At 41.1% G+C, this 26312-nt stretch overlaps 1 protein-coding gene across 1 annotated transcript in view; it reads right to left on the bottom strand.

Moving 5' to 3' along the window:
• CSMD1 (CUB and Sushi multiple domains 1) overlaps positions 1 to 26312 on the bottom strand; it is a 4035193-nt gene that overhangs the window by 1151830 nt on the left and 2857051 nt on the right. The window contains 2 exon segments of the mRNA XM_029596871.1: positions 521 to 647; positions 5550 to 5741. Coding sequence (XP_029452731.1) covers positions 521 to 647; positions 5550 to 5741 — 319 coding nt within the window.

Below are 26312 nucleotides of genomic sequence, written 5' to 3'. Positions count from 1 at the left end.
GGAAAATAACCCCCATAATTTGATATAAAACTTTTACTTGTGAAAGTTTGTGAGTAACTTTTATCCATGACCATTTTCAAAGGAAAGTATATGCATATGTTCCCTTTCAGAATTAGCTACAAAACTGATGTATATAGGAGGACAGTTTGAAAACTTGCCACCTATTATCTATCTTCAAGCTTCTGGCTTTTTTTTTTTTTTTTAGATAATATATTTTCTATGTTCTGTGAAAACAGGAAAATTATATGCCCTCTCCTTAATGTATAGTAGTGAAAAATGTCCAAACAAGGATATATAGTAGAAAATCTATATACTTACAGTAGGCATAACTAGTATATAAAGATTGGATATACAAGGCAAATCTGGCTTTATCTGGAGCTCTGAATTTAAGCTCAGTTCTATGTCACAATTAATTTCTGTTGTACTTTTATATAACAAGGAAAACAAATATGTTCAATCCTACATTAAGAAAGAAAGATAGTAAAAGGAAGGAAGAAAGAAAGAAAGAAGCTGTCAGTACCTTATGGTCTTGCCTGGATCAGCTTCTAGAATCCAAGTGCAATGCAAATTGTTGTCATAAGGTGCTGGGTACCCTGGTGATAAAATGCGGCCAGATGCAGAAGCATGAATTTGACCGCTGCACTCAGCTATAAAACAATAATAAAAAAAAAACATTAGTTTCTACTTTTATTGAGATAGGTTGCAGCCATTATAGCTGACTTTTTTTAAATGTGATCTTCTCCACTATGATTCCTGAAAGTGATTTGGACCATCCAAGATAATAATGTTATCAAGAAATACATTGAAAATTGCAATAAACTATTCATAACAGAAAAAAATTAATTTGTGCTTCATTCTTAACAGATTGTTTACCAACTTGCACCTTTTTTTCAGGATAGATTGATCTAATCCTAACTTCATGCATATACTAGATATCCATGAAAGTAATGTGGTAATGCTAGATTAGCCTTCCTGAAATAAAAATGGAGCAAGATGGAAAGCTAGAGGGAAAGCTGATGAGGAGAGTGTCAAGGAACTGCCAGATATAGTCTAGAAGATGCAGGAGTCTGTCAATTTGTCCCTCCGGACAAACATCAGTTAATAAGGTACTTAGGATCCTCATGCTTGCGATTTGTAACTGTATTTATTATTAGAGGATATTTTGGGGGTTTTTGGTGTTTGTAGTAAGACAAAACAGCCAAAGAAAGAAAGGCCAGTAGGCGACAGACTTCAGTAAACCTTGACAGAGCTACCACTCCAGGTGGGTGTAGTCTTTCCAAGTCCTGGGGAACCTATGGCTTAGAGCCTGGTTTAGAGAGTATAAAGGTAAAGTCTTACATTAGGGATATGAATCGTTTTAGGACGATTAAAATTATCGTCCGATAATTTTAATATCGTCTTAAACCATTATGGAACACAATACAATAGAGATTCTAACGATTTATCGTTATAAATCGTTAGAATCGTGAGCCGGCACACTAAAACCCCCTAAAACCCACCCCCGACCCTTTAAATTAAATCCCCCACCCTCCCGAACCCCCCCCCAAATGAGTTAAATAACCTGCGGGTCCAGCGGCGGTCCGGAACGGCAGCGGTCCGGAACGGGCTCCTGCTCCTGAATCTTGTTGTCTTCAGCCGGCGCCATTTTCCAAAATGGCGCCGAAAAATGGCGGCGGCCATAGACGAACATGATTGGACGGCAGGAGGTCCTTCCGGACCCCCGCTGGACTTTTGGCAAGTCTCGTGGGGGTCAGGAGGCCCCCCACAAGCTGGCCAAAAGTTCCTGGAGGTCCAGCGGGGGTCAGGGAGCGATTTCCTGCCGCGAATCGTTTTCGTACGGAAAATGGCGCCGGCAGGAGATCGACTGCAGGAGGTCGTTCAGCGAGGCGCCGGAACCCTCGCTGAACGACCTCCTGCAGTCGATCTCCTGCCGGCGCCATTTTCCGTACGGAAAATGGCGCCGGCCATACGCGTATGGCCGGCGCCATTTTCCGTACGAAAACGATTCGCGGCGGGAAATCGCTCCCTGACCCCCGCTGGACCTCCAGGAACTTTTGGCCAGCTTGTGGGGGGCCTCCTGACCCCCACGAGACTTGCCAAAAGTCCAGCGGGGGTCCGGAAGGACCTCCTGCCGTCCAATCGTGTTCGTCTATGGCCGCCGCCATTTTTTGGCGCCATTTTGGAAAATGGCGCCGGCTGAAGACAACAAGATTCAGGAGCAGGAGCCCGTTCCGGACCGCTGCCGTTCCGGACCGCCGCTGGACCCGCAGGTTATTTAACTCATTTGGGGGGGGGTTCGGGAGGGTGGGGGATTTAATTTAAAGGGTCGGGGGTGGGTTTTAGGGGGTTTTAATGTGCCGGTTTTGCGATTTTTAGATTTTTAGATTTTTCACGATTTTTCACGATTTTTCACGATATTTTACCCCCCCAAACGGCAACAATAAGATTCCCTCCCCCTCCCAGCCGAAATCGATCGTTAAGACGATCGAGGACACGATTCACATCCCTATCTTACATGATGATTTTAGTCTGTTGCATTGAGCTTTATACTTGTCTGTGGTAACTTTCTAAGCGGCACATGGTTGCACGTATGTGCGCGGGCATCGGCCTGCACCAGGGACACAGCTATTTTATAACATGTGCCTGAGTGTCTTTGTGTGCACATTTTAAAATAGCTTGGCCGTACACACGTGAGCTCAATTTTAAGTGGGAGTGTGCCTGTGCATGCAAATCCCGCTTCTCCCGCGTAAGTGGGGGATTTTAAAAGGGATGTGCACTGACACCATTGCCACTAACACCAGTTCGTTCCCAGTTTGCCCAATTAAGGGATAGATCTTGCAAACCCCCCATAGTTTAAAAGCCTTTCTTTCCCTCTGTTATCCTTACCTTTAAAACCCCACTGATCTACCTAGATTTTTCTGTTTTATCACTTACATATCATCTATAGCAGAAGTAAAGTTATGTAGCAGGGGATCCCCGCGTGTGCCAGTGCACATAAGTATCTGCGTGCAAATTTCAGGTTAAAATTACAGAACACCCATGCTACACCCAGACCATGCCCATGTTCCCAGCCTTTTCTGAAAGATTTTCATTTGTGCACACAGTAGCATTTACTCAAGTATCCAGGCAGCTTTTAAAATCCACTCAGCGCACGCCAACCCAAGATATTCATGCATCGCCTGATTGATGCATGTTTCGAGCTTTTAAAATTCACCTTTTACTATATATATATGAAGGCAGGAACTATATTGTACCCAAAGGATCTGTTATCTTGCCTGTTTAGTTTAACATAAAGGATCTGTTATCTTGCCTGTTTAGTTTGACATAAAGGATCTGTTATCTTGCCTTTTTAGTTTAACATTTATTTCCATCTATTGGGTAATTTGATACAGATGGAAAAATTCAAATGTTTAAACTTTGCCAATGATACACAATTCTATATGTTATTTGACACAGGGGTCAAAGAAAGGAAGTTAACTGCAGGACAGCATAAGTATTTGTATCTCCAGGATCAAAGATTGGATGCCACCTACAATACTGAAATTAAATTATTATAAGTTTGAGGTCATGGAAGTGGGCAGATTAGGTAAGTAATTTCTGTCAAGTGTAAATATGCATAGAGAATTGGCTATTCCAGTTAAATCACAAGTACAGTATGTGACCTTGGAGTCAACCTAGATAATGGAAATGTTATATTAGTCAGGTGTATCAGCTAAAATTATTTGACAACTGAAACCATCCTTAGAATGGAATACTATGATTAATGTAACCTACTCTTTCATCACCAGGCAACTGGATTATTGTAATGGGCTTTACGTGGGTATCTCAAAGACGTACCTACTTTGTCTAAAGAATGCAACTGCCATTACCAAAGTAAGCTCTTCTATGAGGGACCACAACACCCTGAATCTGAAGAGACGACATTGGCCTCTAATAAAATGTAGGGTTCATTTTAAGATCTTGAATCTTGTGATCAAGGCTTCATGGGGTGGGGGGGGCGGGGCACTTGCTCTTGCACACATTATCCTGAGCCTTGAGGTCTTCTCTGGAATTTCCAACTGGATCCATATATTAAAGGCGCCAGATTAACTGTTACTAAGTCAAGTACCTCCAGTGCACCATTCCTTTCTCTGTAGATCAAGCTACCATTAACATTAAGAAGTCTGGATACTTTCCTGTCAAAAAAGGACTAAAGATGTGCCTTTTAACTCAGGTTTTTAGTTAAGGAGATTTTGAGATTATGAAGGAGTGTTAGTTTTTGCATATAATGTCTATTAAGAAGGGAGGTAAGGGTAGAACATGTATCTAATTAGGATATTAAACTCTCAATAAGAGTTTTTGCATTGAAATTGTCCTTTCTTAAGGAAGGCTGTGTACATGTTTCTAGTTTAGGGTAATGCACTTCCTGCATTCTCTGTAAAAAACTTTGCATCTAATTATTATCTCCTCTGAAGGGAGATATGTGGGATGCTTCTATTTTTTGATTTATGTATGCTCTGTATTTTGGCATCTAATTGTCTTTTCCAAAGGGAAACAATAATTTACAATGTGATGTTTCCAATTTAGATAATTGTTTTTTTTGGGGGGTTGTGCATTCTCTGCAAGAACATTTTGTATTTAGTTGTTTTTTCTGAAAGAAGATTTTAAGGATGGAGAATATTTGTAGTTCAGATCAAAGAACTTCAGTATTCTTTGTAAGAGCATTTGAGAGGCTTATATATTAATCTTGTGGTATTTTGGGGATATGGTTTATCTGAAAGAAGATAAGGAAGATGTATTGTATCAGTGAGGTCTGTATTATTACTGATGAGACTTGAATTACTTTTTGGGCAATATCTTTATGAAATTTCTAATAGGAATGTGAAGTTTTTAGGATGGGTCATTGTAATCTCTGTATTTTTAGTGAAAAACATTAAGAGGCCAATGCTTTACTTTTAGTTTAATTTTTTGTGGTTATGAGTCCTTTGTATAGTGATCATTAGACTTCTATTTTCTTTATCTATTTATTTATATGATATTTCCTGTGATGTCAAGTATTTTGTTTGTAAGATGAAATAAGCTTAAAGGGTTAGCATGCTAGTTGGTGGCAGGCAGAGATGTTTAGCACCTAAGTGGATTGCTTTTCTGTTAGTAAGTATATTTGTTTATGTTTTCTGTGTGTTTGACATTGTCTTCAATTGTGTTTTTGAAATTCTTGCAACATCTTTTGATCAGAAGTGCAATCATTTTAATAAATAAATAAATGGTGTCTGTGAAATAAACAACCAAGGAAAGGAATAAAAGACTGTTTCTGCAAATTGGCCTAGTTGTTTGTTTGTTTTAGGCTATTGAGTGATGGGAACTGTAAATCTAAATTAGTTGGGTGTATAGGCAGACTAGATAGGCCATATGGTCTTTTTCTGCTGTCATGTTTCTATTTTTCTATCTCTGAGCAGAGATCCAGGATAGGGTGTGAGTAGTGTCCTGTTACAGGCCTCTATGTCCTGCACAAAGATCTCCCCAAAAACATTTGAAATATTGATATAATGAGTAAGTATATATTACATTACCTACACACGATGGCAATGCTTTGTCCCATACTCTTCTATCTCCACTTAGACAAGTCAAAGTGCTACTACCATGCATAGTATATCCTGGATTGCAGCTATATAAAACCACTGTGTCTGCAAAGTGTCCATCATCTCTTATCTTGTAGCCATAATTAGGTATCCCTGGATCTTCACATTTCACTAGGTCAAAGCCTGCAAACAAAAGAAATATATGAAGATGAAACCTACAATACCAACTGAAAAATTAATAGACCATAGAAGGGTAACACAAGTCAGATGTTTTCTTTCAATGTTGAATGAGAAATATTCTCAGTTTTATTCTAGGTGATCAAAGGAAAAGAGTGAATAGGAATCTGCAGTGATTGAAGAAGTTATTGCAAGTACAAACAAAAGCAGACTTTGGGGGTCATTTTCCAAGTGGCTCGCACACGATAAGGGACGTTTCGCATGCGAAAAGTCCTTTATCGCGTGCGACACCAGGATGGAGGCAGAGTTGGCCCCGGAAGAGGAGGAGTTGGGGCGTCACAGGGGCCGACTCCGCGAAGACGCCGCGGACGACGAAAAGGTAAGGGCCTTTTCGCGTCCGAGTTCGTGCCCAATAGCTACACCTTCTATGGTGGCACTATTGGGTGCGAAACCGGCAGCGATCACACCACGGCGGTGCGATCGCTGCTGGCTAGCGCAGGACCGCCCCCCGGGTTGACCCCCCCCTCATTACCTAAAGTATCGCAGGCCTGCGATACTTTAGAAAATGAAGCCCATTGTTTGCAGGCAAAGTATGCATGTTTCCTTCTTGAAATAATTGTGTATGTTTTGATTCATGTTAACTTTATACATGTCAAAAGTAAGATGCCTTAAACAAAGACCTGTTATATTTGGATGAAAATTGAGTGTACCTTCATATGATGCGAACAACAGGTTCTGCTATCGTGTCTGTGAGCCTAATTCAGGCTTCTAAATCATTAGGTACCTCAATGCGTTGCTGTTAGATTATGTTAAAGTCCACTTGTTTATGTGCTCTTCAAAGTGAAATTTGTAATACTGAATATTATAACGCTGGCCTTAGCCACCACTTATCATATTCAGTATTACAAATTTCACTTTGAAGAGCATATAAACAAGTGGACTTTAACATAATCTAACAGCAACACATTGAGGTACCTAATGATTTAGAAGCCTGAATTAGGCTCACAGACACGATAGCAGAACCTGTTGTTCGCATCGTATGAAGGTACACTCAATTTTCATCCAAATATAACAGGTCTTTGTTTAATGTATATAGTTACATGTTATACGATATTGGGTCCTTTTTTCTTGAAAAGTAAGATAACAGCATAAACCACTTTCTTAATTGACTCACCTTTTAAAAAACATATATTTTATAAAATGTAAGTGATTTTTTTGTATAATGCATTCACTATAAAGATTGTTTTGGTCAACTTTATTTATAAGAAATATACAGCTTCCATAAGTTTGTTAATCTTGACATCCATCTACTGCAAGATATATTCTAGGATGCACAAGATGAGAAAAAGGATGTGATAATGACTCTGTACAGGTCAAGACCTTTTCTGGAGAACTGTGCCCAGTTCTGGAGGACAAACCACCAGCATCTGATAGAGATCAAGTGGGAATAATCATGTTACTTATACTGCTGTATGTGCTTTATATTTATAATTTGCTCACTTTGATGCTTTGTGTTGAGAAGCAAGTAATCAAATTTTTATAAATAAATAGCATCTATGGTCTGTCTCCTGGTCCATGAACAGGTCAACCTTGGAGTGTTATCTTCACCTGAACAGTCTGCACTATTGCTACCACCTGAGTAATATCACATAGCGTTAAGGACTAAATATGTATTAACCATTTATGGAGTAATATCACATAGCGTTACAGATTAGTTCAAGCCTACATCCTACCTATTAACTTGTTGCTCCCTTGTTTATTCAACATCTCCCTTTATTCAATGTTACGCTCTTTTGCGATGTTATCTGTTGAAAGTTCATGCACTGTTATTTGTTCTATGTAACGCTCTCATGCGATGTTATGTTTTCATTGTAAACTGGTGTGATTTGTATTCTATACGGGAATGTTGTTATATAAAAGTTAAAAATAAATAAATAATAAATAGTGATGAGGCTAAGTATGGACACATTATTTTCCAGGGAGATGTGCTACTAGTATTCATTTTTCTTCTTTCTTGCTTTATATTTCAATTGCAGTGATTGCTTTGCTGAGATTTTGTCTAGAAGTTATACAATAGGGGTGTGCATTCGTTTTCGCCGTATTGGCGATCCGCAACGTATATTGCACTATTCGTAGTACTCGTGGGGAAGCAAAACGTATCGCGATTCCCCACGAATACACAAATCTTCGCCGAATAATACGGCCACCTAAATAAAAATGTAAACAAACCCCCCACCCTCCTGAACCCCCCCAAGACTTACCAAAACTCCCTGGTGGTCCAGTGGGGGGTCTGGGAGCCATCCCCTGCACTCACACCCTCGGTGCCGGTTTCATCATGGCACCGATAGCCTTTGTCACAGGGGCTACCGGTGCCATTGGTCAGCCCCTGTCACATGGCCATCGGCGGCATTGGACAGCCGGAGTGCAGGAGGTCGCTCCCGGACCCCCGCTGGACTTTTGGCAAGTCTTGTGGGGGTCAGAAGGCCCCCACCAAGCTGGCCAAAAGTCCCTGGGGGTCCAACAGGGGTCCCGGAGCAACCTCCTGCGCTCCGGCCGTCCGATGCCAGTACTCAAAATGGCGCCGATAGCCTTTGCCCATACTATGTCACAGGGGCAACCAGTGCCATTGGTCAGCCCCTGTCACATGGTAGGAGCACAAGATGGCGCCGATGGCCATGTGACAGGGGCTGACCAATGGCACCGGTAGCCCCTGTGACAAAGGCTATCGGCGCCATGATGAAACCGGCACCGAGGGTGTGAGTGCAGGGGATGGCTCCCGGACCCCCCGCTGGACCACCAGGGAGTTTTGGTAAGTCTTGGGGGGGGGGTCAGGAGGGTGGGGGGTTGTAGTTAATTTTAATTTTAGCTGGGAGATGAATAGAAATCGCCGTATTAACGCATCGGGGCGCCATATGACCGAATGCAACGTATCTGCTCCCCGAAGAATCCGAATCACGAATGCAACGTATGGCGTCCCTCTGCACATCCCTATTATACGAGGTGAAAGTACTTCACAAGACTTGGTGAGAGAAAACTACTTTATTCCATTATTCTCTTCCCCTCAAAAATGCATAATTATTAATCACTGACAAAGCCACAGATTTCAGTTTCTCATATTCAGGTAAACACATCTTTTTGCTGAAGTTGACTTTTAAAGGAAGCTGGGAATTCAATAGTCTTTTACATTTATCATACCATAATTGATCAAAAGTGCAGAAAAGAAAAAACAAATTCCCACAAAAATGTAGAACAGTAGGTATTGTAGTAAGCCATATGTGTTTGGATACAAATAAATATTAACTAAAATAATGCACTGGCAAACATACAGGGTCATTCAAAAAATTGCGTTATGGTATAATCATGGGTGTTAGGGCCCTAACACCTGTGATAATGCCATAATGCATGTGAAAAATACCACATCGTGAGATGCGTATGCAAATTTAAAAAATATAGTCAAAAAGGAGGAGTTTGGGCAGAGTTTATGAAAATGAGGGGTGTTTAAATTTTCATGTGATAGTGTGCATTACACTTTCACATGATTTAACTCCAGAAATAACTATACATTTTTTCCTGGTGTTATGCTGCACATTATGCCTGAAACAGGTTTTGAGAAAAAATCACAAATTCCGCTTGGGGAGGAGGAGTAGAATGAGAGAGAAAACCTATGAGGAGGCACAAATATTAGTCAACTTTTTATACCACTGTAAGAACGGCCATTCTGAACGCGTGGTGAGATTTTGGTGGTTGGCTAGATTTTGGGGGGAAGTTTTACATGTAAGTCAGAGGTACGAACAGCACAGTAGACATCAGTGAAGATTTTATGTGATTTGGAGTAATGAAAGGTACATAAAAATGAAATTTGTACAGTGTACTCTTGACCTAACTTGATGCACTCTCTTGACCTAGCTTGATGCACTATCAAGCTAGGTCAAGAGTACACTGTACAAATCTCATCTTTGTGTACCTTTCAATACTCCAAATCACATAAATTCTTCACTGATGTCTACTGTGCTGTTTGTACCTCTGATTGTGCATGTAAAACAGCCTTCCAAAACCTAGGTCACCACCAAAACCTCACCTTGAGTTCCTAGTTGGCCATCTTACAGTGGTATAAATAGTTTACTTATAGAAAAGCCTTATAAAGAGTCTCTCTCTCTCTCTCCAGCAGCCCAAAATGCAATTTAACATGTGATGTAAAAATTACCCTGAGCATACCCCCTTTTTTTTTATCACAGATGCTATTCTCATGAAATGATGAATCTAGGTCATAGGCTTTTAACAGTGTTAATATCTACAGCAAGGAAATTATTCAGTTTTGAATCTGATTTAATTTTATTTCTGGAATTTAGTGCCTGAATTACTAAGGCTTTTCTCCAGTTCTATAGGAAAAATGTTAAGTAATTCAGGCCCTTAATCTGCAACCTAACTTCATTCTAGTTCAGAAAGTATTTTATGTGTTTTATTTATATTCTGAACATTTAGAAAATAATGGTTTTCTCTTTTTGGGTTGATTATATGATTTCAAATCTGTGGCTCTTTCCTATTGATGTGGAATTCTCCTTGATACTCTGATTAACAGCCTTAGTTTATCGGTATATCATTTAGTTAATTTGTGTTCATGTTCATTCATTTTTATTTTTTTAACTACAGAATCCTCTGTTCTGTTGACTGGAAATATATTTGATGTCAATTAAGGTCTTTACATAGTAGGATGTTTGCCAACATATGCACAATCTTTAATTATGCTGTTTCTGTTGTTAATTTGGACCAGTTGGTCCATTTGTCATCTGTCATAAATTCATTGAAATTCCATTTAATGCTGTGCTCTTTTATTGAAGAATAATTTAACAGGTGATGTCACTGTGCTACTAACATTACAGTAGCACAGAATCAGTGTTTAAAAGAAAATGGTTAAAAGCCACAGGAACTGAAAAGACGTTATTGTCTGTCATCATGAGCAAAATACTTGAGAAGCTCTTTCTTTTTTTTATAAGTATATCCTCCAAGTTCATATGATAGTTAATGCTCATTTTGCCACATCTTCTTACACTAATGGCTGAGCTGAGGTGAGCATACACTAACAAATCATGTAGTTCAAATATGCAGTCTGTTTCGAATATTTATTATACAATGCCAGTCATGTCTGGCAAAACAATATATTACTTCACAGGATGATTCATTCATAATTTCTATGGTGTCAGACTTTCATAAATCATTTGACAGACTACTTGTCGCTTAGTTCAAAAGTATAATTATGCTTTATTAATAAGAAATCCTTATTACATCATGCACAGCATTGTCTTCTTAACTGAATATTATAATGCCTCTGTATTGCTCCATGAGTACAAACACATCTCGAGTATTGTGTACAGTTCTGGTCACTGCATCTCAAAAATATTATAGCAGAATTAGGAAAGGTACAGAGAAGGGTGTTGGAACAATTCCCTTACAAGGAAAGGCAGAAAAGATTAGGGTTGTTCAGTTTGGAGAAGAGACGGCTGAGGGGAGATATGAAAGAGGTCTGTAAAATAATGAGTGGAATGGAATGGGTAAAGGCAAATCAGTTGTTTACTCTTTCAAAAAGTACAAAGACTAAGTCACATAGAATGAATTTTCTAAGTAGTACATTCAAAACAAATAGGAGAAAATATTCCATTGCTCAAAGCAGAATTAAGCTCTAGAATTCATTGCCAGAGTATTTGGTGGATGCTATTAGTGAATCTGGGTTTAAAAATATTGGAAAGCTTCTGCAAGAAAAGTCCATAAACAATTATTAAGGTAGTCTTGGATAAATTCACTGCATATCCCTGGAATAGCAGCATGGAATCTATATAGCATTTGGGATCCTGTCAGTATGACCTAGATTGGTCATCATTGAAAACAGGATAGTGGGCTTGAGGGACTGTTGGTCTAGCCCAGTATGGTAAATTTTATGTTCTTATTTCTTTAATTGACCAAATAATATTTGAGCAACTTTCTGAGCCAATAGAAGATTAGTTTCTGTTGTATCTTAAAGTACAATTAAGATGAGAAGTCATTTCTGTATAGTGTAAATGATGTTCCCAAGGTACAGCTAATGATACAATACTAACATGAAATTTTGTAAAGTCTATGATTAAAAACAGGGATTATTCCACATAACTCCTAGTTGTTGCGCATGAAGTGGACCCTTGGCCTGGGGCAGGGTTGGTTCAGCCCTCCGGTCGGACCTGGAGGGCGCCTGCCACCAGGAGGCGGAGTACAGGAGGAGATGGTCACAGGTGGGCCTCGTAGGATCTCTGATGAGACAGTTCGGAGCAGGCCCACCAGCAAAAGGGTGTGCGGTCATTGTCCATAGAGGAAGGCCAGAGGTCATGGGAGGCCAGCAAGAAGAGTCCAAATGGAAAGCAAGGGTCGGTAACAAGAGATCAGTCCAGAGTAGTTAGCCAAGGCAAGGTCAGGTTCCAGAAGGCAATCAGCATAGTCAGGTCACAGGCATAGGTCTGGGCAGGCGGCAGGCAGGGATGGTCGAGGAACAGGCAAAAGGTCAGTTCCGAGAAGACAGTCCGGGGCTACTACCTTGGAAGGCGAGACGTGGAAGTCACTGGAGACACAAGGACGCTGGATCTGAAGGACACTGGAACAGAAGGACACTGGAACAGAAGGAACTTGGAAAAGACATTGAAGACACAAGGACGCTGGAACTGAAGGCACTTGGATCAGTAGCCACCAGAGTAGCAACCTGGTGAGAGATCAACCAGAGCAAGTGTTCTTCCGGACCTGGGTTCCAGCCACCACGGAAGTGGATGCTGGACGGAACAGAAGTCCCAGGAAGCGGTCAACCAGAACATGGGATCCAGAGCAAACACTGAACCAGAAGCAGTAGAACGACCCAATTCCAAGGCAAGGTGGAAGTGGCAATTGAGCCCTTTTGTAGAGCTAAGAGTTAACTCCCTGGGAGGAGCTTTCAGTTGGGGCCTAAAGGACCGCACCCTCACTGTCCCTTTAAATCCAGGGGAAAGACACGGGCCCGCCCCTTAGCAGGGTCTGAAGCAGGGAGCAGGACCCTGGACAGCGGTGTCCTGTCTCTGCCGAGCAGACCTGGAGGAGCTGGGCAAGTTAAGAGTTGTATGGAGGAGATGTTCAGGGACACATACACTCTGATAGCCCCTGTGTTGCTTTGAAGAAACAAAGTCACCAGTAAGGAAAGTATCACCTAGGAGTGGCTCAACGGCGACGGTGGCTCCTGCCACGGGCAGGAGAAGGCAGACTGAGGCCTCACAGGGCCGTGGGACGGCAGCAACGTCGGCGGCCCCACCGCAGAGGTAAGTGTCAGCTCGTGGCTCCAGCCACGGGCCGCATCGCAACACTAGTAGTCTATTTTTGAGATTTGGAAGGTTAGTTTTCTCTGTAAATGTTTCTGGTAATAGCCTTCTTGAGGCTAATAGTTTTGAATAAATATTTTAAATAGTATCCATTGTCCAGTATGGAGATGAGAATGATAGAACAGCTAAAGTTCATTTATGAGGCCACTCCTTGCCTTTCTGCTACATGCAAATGGTTAATATCATCTAACTTTTAAGAAAAACCTAAAAACGTGGCTCTTCCGGCAAGCCTATCCAGAATCGCAGGAACACTCCGACACCGGTCAAAGAGCAAAATAGTCCACTATAAGTTCCATGACCGCCCATACCCCCTCAAGGCCCTATTACGCCTGATCTGGACAGCCCACTTGTTTTGAAAAGACTCCTTTGTTGATGCATTAGTTCTCTAGCTCATGCATTACTCATGTTTTTTGCCCTCAACACTGTTCTCTGTTACCTGTATATCCCTATTTAGCCTACCCTCTTTTTAGCTATTCCCTACATTTATTCACATTATTTTGACGAGTTATTGTTGTCTATCTAATATTTAATATTTATGTTATGTTCAGAAACTCTGTTTAATGTAACGCTTTAACTGCGACAGTTTTGTTCTATGGAAACCGACCTGATTTGATATTTGTATTGAGAATGTCGGTATATAAAAATCCTAAATAAATAAATAAAATAAATAAAACTCTTTAAGACAGGAAAGCCTAATTAGGAGCAGTTGCCATCATATCTTCATCCCATTTGTCTTCTTCTATTGAAAACCTGCTCAAGTAGGCTGAAGCAACAATTTAGAAACTGGATTTGCCCCCTCTGTGCTACTCACCTCCTTCTCTCCTTCCCAATTCCCTGGCACCTGATTTTGTCTGAGAACCATTAGGGTAGAGCAAATCAATAGAGATGTGAATCGTGTCCTCGATCGTCTTAACGATCGATTTCGGCTGAGAGGGGGAGGGAATCGTATTGTTGCCGTTTGGGTGTTTAAAGTATCGTGAAAATTGTGAGCCGGCACACTAAAACCCCCTAAAACCCACCCCCGACCCTTTAAATTAAATCCCCCACCCTCCCGAACCTCCCCCCAAATGCCTTAAATTACCTGGGGGTCCAGCGGCAGTCCGGAACGGCAGCGGTCCGGAACGGCCTCCTGCAATTGAATCGTGTTGTCTTCAGCGGCGCCATTTTTCAAAATGGCGGCGCAAAATGGCGGCGACCATAGACCAACACGATTCGACTGCAGGAGGTCGTTCCGGACCCCCGCTGGAATTTTGGCAAGTCTTGTGGGGGTCAGGAGCCCCCCCCCAAGCTGGCCAAATGTCCCTGGGGGTCCAGCGGGGGTTCCGGACCGCCGCTGAACGACCTCCTGCAGTCAATCTCCTGCCGGCGCCATTTTCCGTACGGAAAATGATTCGCGGCAGGAAATCGTTTTCCGGACCCCCGCTGGACCCCCAGGACATTTGGCCAGCTTGGGGGGGCCTCCTGATGCCCACAAGACTTGCCAAAAGTCCAGTGGGGGTCCGGAACGACCTCCTGCAGTCGAATCGTGTTGGTCTATGGCCGCCGCCATTTTGCACCGCCATTTTGAAAAATGGCGCCGGCTGAAGACAACACAATTCAATTGCAGGAGGCCGTTCCGGACCGCTGCCGTTCCGGACCGCCGCTGGACCCCCAGGTAATGTAAGGCATTTGGGGGGGGTTCGGGAGGGTGGGGGATTTAATTTAAAGGGTCGGGGGTGGGTTTTAGGGGGTTTTAGTGTGCCGGTTTTCCTGCCCTCCCCCTTCCCCCGATTTACGATTTTTTGACGATAAATCGGGGGAATTGGTATTGTATCGTGGCCCTAACGATTTTTGACGATTTAAAATATATCGGACAATATTTTAAATCGTCAAAAAACGATTCACATCCCTACAAATCAATACTTTTCTCAGGGAGAATCAAAACACAGCCAACCTATATAAGAAAGTAGGGGTGTGCATTCGTTTTCGACTAATTGGCAATCCACAACGTATATGTTCCTATTTGTTGTATTCATGGGGAAGCGAAACGTATCTTGACTCCTCACGAACATAACATATCATCCGTTTCATCCATTTGGCAGCGCACAATTTTCTTTGCCGCCATTTCCAATCGGAGGACACCATTTGGGTGTATCCAGAGCCAAAAACCAGCCCTTTCCTGTGAGTCATCAGTAACCTCACAGCCCTGTCAGAGTGGGTCAGACAGGTTGGCACAAATACCGGAATGCAGTGTATCAGCGATAACAGTTTGTGAAATGCACTGAATACAGCCAATCGTGCTGTTATTCAGTGCTCGGTGACAATTTTCCTGATGACCCAGCACTATATATATTTATTTATTTATTTTTAGGTTTTTATATACCGGAAGTTCCTGTATACAATACATATCACTCCGGTTCACAATTAACAGAGAAAACTATCGCCGGGAAGGCGGTTTACATGGAACATACATGGAACATATACTTAAGCATGCAGCGTGCCACGCGCTTTCTTTGCAGGGGTGGTCTGGGGAGGTGGTCTCTGCGAAAGGTGGCTGCACTCAGAGCTAGTCTGAGTTCACAAATCAATACTGAATTGCTAGCTAGGCTAGTTACTTAAGAGAAAAAGATATTTCTTTATTTTGCTGCAGCCCTGTTTGTTTTTTAAGCAGTTTATTTAGTTGATCTGAGACAGTCTCTCTGTGCCAGGGAGAGAAGCTGCTAGCAGTTCCATTTTGTTTAATTCACCCTCTGGGCTAGGCTGCAAGCAAGCACTATTTGGGTGTTGTAGCTAGGAGAGATATATTCAATGTTTAGCAAGTTTGCTAGAATTTCCATTGGAAAATATATTTCATCGATTTTCCTGTTGTGCCAACAATTCCAGCTTTTTTAAACTGAGTTTGTTTAATTCAACTCACTCAGTCTCTCTCTGCACTAGACTTCAGTGGGCTGGCATTTTAGCAGACTGAACTTATTATTGGGACAGTCTGTGCAGTGAAATCCCCAATCTGCCATTTTTGTGCTTACAACCAAGCTGTGTGTGTGTGCACACCACACACTTACATTAGTGCACAGCAAGGCACTGTGACAGTGGGCAGTTTAACATACTGAACTTTATTATTGGGACAGTCTGTGCAGTGAAATCCCCAGTCTGCAACTTTTGTGCTTACAAGCAAGCTGTGTGTGTGTGTGTGCACACCACACACGTTACATTAGTGCATAGCAAGGCACTGTGACAGTGGGCAGCCAGTAGACACTAGGCAGTGACATTAAATCCATAATGTCAGGGAAATCTAGATGTGATCAAGTGATTGGGTCTGGCAGAGGAGGCACTTCAAAAGGCACTAGTACCAGTCCCCTATTAAAGTTAAAAAGGGACCTGTTGCAATCTAAACTCTTTGGAGGGGCAGGCAATTCCATTTGGAAAAAAATGAAATCTGACCATGATGCATCGCCATCGTCACCACCTGTTTCTGACCCTGTAGTTTTGGAGGTAAGGGAAGAGGAGGCTGAGTCATGCCAGACAAAAGGTTGACACCCAAAAGCACTAGGGGGACAGAAGTCTCGACTAAGACTTAGCAATGACAATGTAGCGCAGTCACTGTTTGCTTCTGATTCAGATGAAGAATCATCTTGTGTGGGATTATCATCAGAAACGGAAGAAGTAATAGCTGACAAAGCTTTAGGAGGACCAGTTAGTCCTGTATTAGCCTCCACTTCAGTGCAGCAGGGGAGAGATGAAACTGATGAGGAGGAGGAAGAGCAGTCAGCATAGGTACAGAGGGTGACTGAGGCCCCTGGCATTGCTTCTCAGGGTGCACCCACTACTTCAGCTTCAGTGCCAGCATCCATCCCCAAGGCTTTAGAGAAGGGAGGATCACGAAAGACATCTGCGATCTGGAGCCACTTTAAAGAGACGTATGACCCGCGTTTTGCTCGGTGTAATTACTGTGGCAGGGATATTAGCAGAGACAAACAAATGGGACATCTATCAAATTTTGGCATGATGCATCATATGAAGAGGCAAAACCCAACAGTACTGCTATCTGGGGATGGTGGCAGTACCAGTCAGGGGACCCCTTCCAAGCAGTGTAAAGTGGTTTAAAAGCTGCAGAGTCAGCCCACGCCCTCATCACCTTCTAGCAGTCAGGTGGCAGGCCAGCAACCCCCTGACATGTGGCAGAAGTGACAACCCACGATGGAGGAAATGGGGTGGAGTGCGGTAACGCTATCCCGAGGTAGGAGGCAGGCAGCCTCAAAAGTTGTAATCAGGAGCACTGGGGAAATGATTGCCCTTGATGGCCATCACTTGCAGTTAGTGGAGAATGTGGGTTTCAAGCGTTTTCTGAAGGTCATAGTTCCAAATTACAAAGTCCCCTCCAGAAACACATTTAGCAGAAAGGTCATCCCCAGCCTGTACAAGCAGTGTCGCAGTCGCATGCAAGCGCTGCTAGCTAAGGCAGAGGGGAGAGTGCATGTCACCTGTGATATCTGGACCGCCATGAATGCTGCACACTCTTACCTCTCCCTGACATGCACACTGGTGGGACTTGGCTGAGGCAAGGGCAGGCAGCAGCTCTATTACTGAACAAGTTTCAGGATGGAAGTGGGCTTTACTGCACACCCACCTGATGGACCAGGCCCATACTGCAGCCAATATTCTAGCATGCATCAGACAGATGCTGGAGGGCTGGCAACTACACCAGTGAGACAGGAATCCTCAGGCAGGGTCCTTTGTCACAGACAATGGTGCAAACATGGTTAAGGCAATAAACGACGGGTGCTTTAAGAACATCTGATCTTTTGCACACACTCTGCACCTGGTACTGAACTTAGCTCTGGGATTGGATTCCAATGACAAAGAGAATGAATACCTGCATAGGTTAATACACAAGTGCAGGAACATAGAAGCACACTTCCACAGAAGTGTGAAGGCGGGGCACGTTCTCCGACAAAAGCAGACTGATTTGGAGATGCCTCACAAGCGTCTCATTCAAGACATTGCCACCTGGTGGAATTCCACCTTTATGATGCTCGAGAGGTTAGTGGAGCTGCAGTCACCCCTTCATGAACTTTCTGGTACAATGGACATAGTTGTGCAGAATCCCCTAGGGCATCATGTTTGGTTAGTCATGAGTCAGCTGGTAAAAATCCTGCAGCCCTTCAAGGATGTCACGGAGGAGCTGAGTTCCAGAAGTGTCACCTTGGCTGACATCATCCCTATAGTTAATTTCCTGGATGGACATTTGGAGGCATTTAAACAGGAAGAGGGAATGACAGTTGAGGTGCTGCATTGTCTGGACGTTTTGCAGCAGTATGTGGAAGAGAGATTAATCGCCAGTCCCACGCTATGAAACTCAATACCAATGAAAATAAGAAATCAACCAAATATCAACATTTTCAAAAAAGACCTGAAAACCTGGCTTTTCACCAGAGTCTGCTCAAACTCACTCAATCAACAAGACCACCATCCACACACAACCCAACACCAAGAAAAAAGCTCCGTCCCTCAATCAATTAAATAACTACCACCATTTGAACTCCTAAGTCAAGGTGCAATTGACCTCACTCACTACCCCTAGCCTATATGTAAAAACAGTTTCTTTTTGTTGTACTAACAGTACCACATGTATGAATATTGCTGCAATATTAGATTGTTAATATGTAGTAATTATTTTATATGTAATCAACTAACAATCAAACTCCAAAACCTTCCTTCTTTATGATATTTTGCTGCGTTGACGTTTGTAACCAATCTTATTTCACGAGCACTGTAAACCATTCTAATGGCGAAACCGAATGACGGTATACAAAACACGTTAAATAAATAAATAAATAAATAAATAAATAGATAGATAGATAGATAGATAAATATAAAATTCTCATGCTCATCCATAAATTATTTAATCAGGTAAATACCCCATGGCTTGGTGCATTATATGTTAACTACATTCACAGAACAAAGGGTTGCTGGAAATTCCATCAATAAAAACAGCGCATATAGGTGAGATCAGAGACCAAACTTTCTTCATAGGAGGTACTATCCAATGGAATAGTATGCCAAAATCATTGAGAGGTGAATTATTCACTCCTAAATTTAAGAAAAGCTTAAAGATCTAGCTATTTTCTGAGACATTTTGGACCTTTAGGATCTTTGGCAGAAGTGGTGAATGGAAGTGACATTTGGCCCTGATTTTACAGTTGATTTCAGAATGGCATTTTGAAATGTTTGTCTTTTTATTTTGTCCTTTTATTTTTTTAGATTTTATGTTTGTATTGTAAGTTTGTAAGCTGCATCGATGTATTATGACTTAGCAGTATATAAGTGACTGTAAATAAATAAATAAACAAATAAATAAATAAATAAAATAGATAGAAATTTTAAAATAAATAAAATAAAAGCATTTTGGATCCCCAGGTGTTGATTTGTAGGTAAATATAGTATCTGTTGTGTTACTTCCTCTTGTGTAACTCTTTTTATTTTATATTTGTTTATTTTTATTCTGTCTGACTAGACTTTTGTTTGTTCTGTGTGATGGTATGCACATTTAGCTTTTCCTTAAGTATATATACTGCTTGTATGTATGATCCCTTGATGCTTGAGTTCATCATTTTTCATCACTTGAGTGCATCATTTCTGATGCTTGAGTGTTTAGTACCCATCTTTTCTCTTCTTTCTTCTGTATGTTTTGTTGACTTACTGCACTATCTCTTTAAATAAATACAAGAAGAGAGATATTGTCTACACTGACCCTGCCTGTTTTCCAGTCCTCTATTCCCTGAGTGCATGTCTGGACAGCGTGGTGAACCTGTAATTAAATTAACTACTTTTAAAGAAAAGAATAATTAATTTTCTCTATTGTGTAGAATGACAATTGAGGGAACAGTTATGTAAGCATGGTCTATACAGTATCTCTTTCTTTCTCTCTCTCTTCTTCTCTACAGTTTCCATTCTGTAGTTGCTTAATTTTCCTAATGCTTTTTGGTTATGTAGCTGTCTCTGTATTCCATAGATTCTCTTTTCTTCATCATTGGCACTATATCAAAGGAAAATATAGATTTACTAAATGATGCCTGTTCTTCAGCTGCTATTCTACGGCAACTCCTTTGCAACTTGGTGCGCCATACTTTAACTGAAGTGAAAATACGGATTGGATCATCCTTACTTGTCTGGAATGGAGCTATTTAAAAAACTACATATTTTTCTCAAAATTTCCCTGGCACCTAGAGATGTCCCCTGTGCATTTTAGAGGTGACAGGGATTAGCCCACTGTCCCACTCATTTTGCCTTCTTTTATTATTTTAAATAAATCAATGACAATCCATTAATGTCACTGCAGTCATTTCGGTTTCTGGTTTTCTTCTCTTAACTACTTCTATCATCCCCCCAGCCCACCCCCACCCCACCCTGATTGAGTTTTTTATGATGAGCTAAGGGACATTGGTAAGTTTTATGCCATGATTCCTTGCTGCCTTTGTACAGTGTACATTGTTGAGCAGACAGATTCTCTTGATTTTTCTTTCTTTTCTTTCAACTTCTTTTATTTTTTCCCTCAATAGCGGCATCTACAGAAAATTAGCTAGTATCTGATAACATTCAAGGCATTCTGTTTTATTGGTCAAAGTGCATATTTGTCTTTGAAGCAATGAATATCTACGGGATGTGGAATCACGGGTTGCTCCTTTTTAATGCCAGAACAGGCCGCATTTGGCGACCCACCCAGGTGTCCACTGATAAAAATAGTGGAAGAGGAGAGGGAGGAGGCTCTGGAAAGAGAGAGCTAGCTAGCCGAAAGGGAGAAACAGATGCTCCTGAGAGAACTCCTACAAGAGCTCAGCAGATACACTTTTTCTCAAACGAGACTCAGATAAGTGAACTGATTTTCCTAAAAGAGTCTGTGGAAGGGACTGTAGAAGCTTCCAATAGCTTTATTGCAATACCACTGCAGCAGGGGCACATAGGCTCTTACAGCTTAGAGCACCCAGCTGCAAAGTGTTAATCACTGCCCAGGAAGCACAGTAATTTAATCAAAGGAAGAATAAAGCACATCCCTGTGTGCCTGCTCCTGTATTGGAGGGGGCAGCTGAGAGTGATTCTGGGATCTGATGGAGAGCTGGCAGCTGAGAGGGAAGGAGATAAGCTCCCAAAGGAAGCAAAAGTTCTTAGAAAGAAAACAGGATTTCTCTTCAGCTAGGATAAATTAAACGATAAAGATATTTAAGGAGTTTGCACTATTAGAGAACCCTGCAGACAGTATCCTCTATGTATATAGCCTTTAGCAAGGCTGAAAAATCATAGGCCGTCTCTTTTGTAATCCAGGACTGAAACTTAGAACTACCGCACTTTTGAGAGTGCACGTGAGGGGAGAGACACATGTGATAAAGGAAACATACACATAGAGAGAAAAGAATTTTGTCTGTGCGACTACATATTTTTTTTCCTTCAACTATAGAAGTTAACTTTTTTTTTTCTACAATCAGGGCTGCATAGGAGTTCTGTTTTTTTTTTTTTCCTTCCATCTGTTTTGAGGTAGTGTCATGCACATTGACCAAAGGACAAAACTCTAGTAATAAATATAGAACAGTATTTTTTTTTGCATGCCCAGTATTTAGGCTCAAGTTCAGAATTTATAGATTGAGGTTTTTTTCTTTTTTGCATCTTTATTTAATGCCAGGTTACCAGCAATCACATTGTGCAATGCTATGGCAGTTTTGCTTCAACACTGTATACTCTGTTTATTTCTGTTGACCTGTGCTCTACTCATTTCCCCTTTCCCTGTTGTCCCTGTTACTGAATGTGTTACTTGTCTGCAGTAAAGTGCATAGAAAGTATAATACACTGTGGCAAGCCTCTTATATCCCATTCCAGGAGTGGGGTTGAAACAAGAAGAGACCCTGAGGAAAAGACCCAAATACAGACAGATAGAACAGGGAGGGGTACTTGGTTTATCTACCCCCGGTGCTAAAATACCCACAACCCCCACCCTGTCCACTCCTTCCCATGGTGCTGTGGGATTTATTCTACTGGTGCAGTTCTCTCCCTTGGCTGCAGTATACCTATGTCACATGAGGGGGTGCTACAAGGCTATTTTTAAACAATGTCCATGCCTGATATAAACTTTTAACTTTTTCACTTGTTTCTTTCCGTTATTTTCTAATCATTTTCCTCATTTTCTGATAGTCTCCCTTTTGAAAGATAAATACTATCACAGTAGATTTCCTTAGTGTCCTTTAGTTATCAAGTCAAATTTGATCAAGTTAAGATTATTATTGCCAAGAGATCCCAACACCATTATATCTCACACCAAATCATGTTCCACTAAGCATTAGGTCTAAAATAGCTCTCCATTTTGTCAGTTGTTCAACCAGCTCTTCTATAAAGCAGTCATTTATTTCATCTAGAAACTTTACCTTCTTAGCAAGTCCTGATGAGACATTTACCCAGTCAATACTGGGGTAATTGAAATCACCCATTATTATTGTGTTGCTAATTTTGTTGGCTTCTCTAATTTCTGTTAGCATTTCATCACCTGTTTGTTCATTCTGGTCAGATGGACATTAGTACACACCCAGTACTACTCTAATCAATTTTTCACATGGAATTTCTATCCATAAAGATTTTGTTTCCTGCATAACTTTTATCCTGTTTGACTCTATGCCCTCTTTAACATATAGCATCACTTCGCCATCAACTGAGCTATCCTGTCATTGCAATACAATTTTGTACTCATATATGACAGTGCCCCAGTAGATAGCACCTTTCAAAAAGCTCTCTGATATGCTAATTATATCTACTTCTTCATTAGGTGGTAAACATTTTAACTCTCCCATCTTATTTTTTGACTTCTAGTATTTGTACACAGACTTTTCAAAATATGTAGCTTGTTTGTATTAATAATAGTTTATCAGTTGGCTGGGGTAAATTGGAATCTTTCTGCTCTGCATGCTCTTTACTTAAAAGGTTTGGGCTACTTTAGCATTTATTACAACCTCTCTGTTGGGAAGCTCTAACTTACTTATTCAAAGTTATATCAGTCCGAGCTATGTGTTTCTGAGCAACTGTCGGTTTTCCCCATAATCTAGTTGAAAAGCTGCTCTATCTCCTTTCTAAGGAGTTTCAGCAGCCTAGCTCCACTCTGGTTTGGGTGGAGTCCATCTTGATGAAATAAGTTCCCCCTTTCCCAGAATGTTTCCCAGTTCCTAACAAACCTAAAACCCTCTTCCCTGTACCATCATCTCATCCATGCATTGAGACTCTGAAGCTTGGCTTTCCTCAGAAGTCCTACATTTGAAATGGGAAGCATTTCTGAGAATGCAACCCTGGAGGTTCTAGATTTCAATTTCCTTTCTAAATTAAGCCCCCAGAACCACCGTCCTGACCATTCCTATGTCATTAATACCCACATGTACCATGACAGCTGGATCCTACCAGCACTCTCTAAAATTTTATCTACGTGGTGTGTGAGGTCTGCTATCTTTACACATGGTAGGCAAATTAACAAGCAATCCTCATGCCCTCCTGCCATCCAGCTATGTACTTTCCTAATAATTGAATCACCTACTACAGTGCACATCCTATCCCTTTTCTCCTGGTTATGGATCCCTGGAGACACATTATTGGTGCAAGAGGATAAACTATCACCTAGAGTGCAGGTCCTAGCTATCAGATTACTTCAAGCCACAAAAAGGTGATGGTCACCTGCTAGTGATCTTGATCCTCCAAAGCAGCACAAGAGCTGCTAGAATGGAGTTAGGACTACTCTACTATGTCCCTAAAGGTCTCCTTTATATGACTGCCTGCCTGCTTTAGTTCATCCAGTTCTGCTACTCTGGTCTCCAGTGATCGACATCTTTACACCAGATGCATACATACAACCTCTCACCAACAGATAGATAATCATTAGAGGTGGTAGCCTTCCCAAACCTTTGTCTTTTATTTTCATTTCAAGGACTGGCCATTTTGGGTCACCCTCAGATCGGGCTTTTTATTTTATTACTTAAAAACAAACAAACCCACCCCCAACCCTTCCCTTTTACTAAAATATTGAGGCCTCATATCAGCTGAAAACCCTAGTCCACCCTAACCCACCCTCCTGAGCACCCCAGGATTCACCAATACTGCCCTGGTAGTCTAGCGGGGGACCCAGGAGCGATCTCCCACTTCCAGGCTGGCAGCTGTCATTAGTCAAAATGGCACTGGCAGCTCTTTGTCCTTATCCTGAAACAGGGCTACCCAATGGCACTGGCAGCCCCTGTCACAAGATAGGGGCAAAGGGTAGCCAGTGCCATTTTGACTATGGCAGCTGCCAGCCCCAGGAGTAAAAGGTTGCTCCTGGGCCCCCTCACCCCAGCTAGACTACCAGGCCAGTATTGGTGAGTCCTGGGGCTATGGTTTTCAGCTTGGAGAGAGGGCTCAATATTCTATAAAATGGGAAGTGTTGGAGCAGGGTTTGTTTTTTTTAATCTTGTATTTTCAGAGTTAAAAAGAAGAGGAAAAACAACACAAAAGTTTGTGTTTTTTCCTATCATTTTTTTAAATAATGAAATGAAATAGGAAATATCATCAATATTTCCTATTTTCTTTAAAATGAATGCCAACCCCTAATAGTCATACATGTGGCACTCAGTGCAAAAGACTAGATAGTCCCACCTCACTTCTAGGCTTCTGTCTGCATTTTAATTTGTTCAGTTGATAAAGTCTTAAAGGCAGGCAAGGTAAGTGGATATCTCAATTTATGGGTTGCCAAATGTGATAAGGATTTTTAAATTTATTAGATGTCTTTTAAAATCTAACTGAATTTTCAAACATTGTGCATGTAAAAAATTAGCACTTGCATGCTTAACATAGAACATATGTAAATACATTGTATTTTCAAATCTGCAAATTACATACATACATAGGAGTCTGCGAGTAATTGTTCATGTGTAAGAATGGGGAATGCCAGGGGTGTTCTGGGGAAGTTCCAGCATTTACGTGCATGGGTTACTATTCTAAAATCTGCCAAAGTGACGTGCATGCATCTTTCACTTGTATATATTTTCTTCTGCTCAATATGTGGTGTAAATGATTGTAAACATCTTTAAAATAAAAAAAAAAGACTGTGTAGAGAGTCTGGGTACAATGGGGAGAATTCAGGCTGAAGAATTAGGAGGGACTTCATGAGCTGCAGATGGACTGGATGAACTGGGAGACTAATTGTTAAAACTGGTTATTTTATTGCCACATACATATTATAAACTACTCTGATTTACACACGTGAAAGCCGACTTATGGGATAAAATCATCAAAGTAATGAGATAAAAATCTACATGCATATCCTCCTAAAAATGGAAGTATAAATATGCGTGTCTATGTGTGGAACACACATAAGCAAATATTCAACATATTCAGCTAGATTCTCTTGATTTTTCTTTCTTTTCTTTCACCTTCTTTTATTTTTTTCCCTCAATAGCAGCATCTACAGAAAATTAGCTAGTATCTGATAACATTCAAGGCATTCTGTTTTATTGGTCAAAGTGCATATTTGTCTTTGAAGCAATGAATATCTACGGGATGTGGAATCACGGGTTGTTCCTTTTTAAAGCCAGAACAGGCCGCATTTGGCGACACACCCAGGTGTCCTGCTGCTTAAATGGAAAAACTGAATTTATTTGGATAGGTAGCAGTGCCTATCCAACTATATTCCAATTTATCCAGATAAGTAGCAGCTGGCCTACATAGCTAGATAAGTTTGAAATGTGCTACTTTACAGTCTAAGTAGGGTTTTTTGAACATCTGTCTACATACTGCTACTTAGCTGGATAAATCTGCATTTCTCTGGATAAGTCCAAACTTGCTTTGCTCATGGCTTAGACATATATATGCTTTTTTATGCATGCATATGTACTTGTGTTTTATAACTTTTCCACAGTGGTTATAAAATACAGTAGCAACTTTGCATGCACCCATAAACACGCAGTTTTGAAAGTTATCCTCTATGATTTTGAAATTTTATAACTGGGTAATTAATGTTAGTGAATGACCAGCAGCAAAACTAAAATTAGTGAATCACTAAAACTCAGGGTTAATTTAATGCTATTTTAACAATTTCATCTTAGTGAGGGTGATAATCTATATAAAAAATTAGACGGGGTGGGTGGAAGATGGGGTGAATGAAAGATGAAAATGAAACTAGTAACTACTCTCACCTTCTCAGAACAGGTTAAGTGACTTTTGCAAACTTACAATTGAAACA

Source organism: Rhinatrema bivittatum, chromosome 3 (assembly GCF_901001135.1).
Source record: "Rhinatrema bivittatum chromosome 3, aRhiBiv1.1, whole genome shotgun sequence".
In the NCBI taxonomy this organism is placed as follows: Eukaryota; Metazoa; Chordata; class Amphibia; order Gymnophiona; family Rhinatrematidae; genus Rhinatrema; species Rhinatrema bivittatum.
This window is presented reverse-complemented; position numbering and strand designations above follow the sequence as displayed.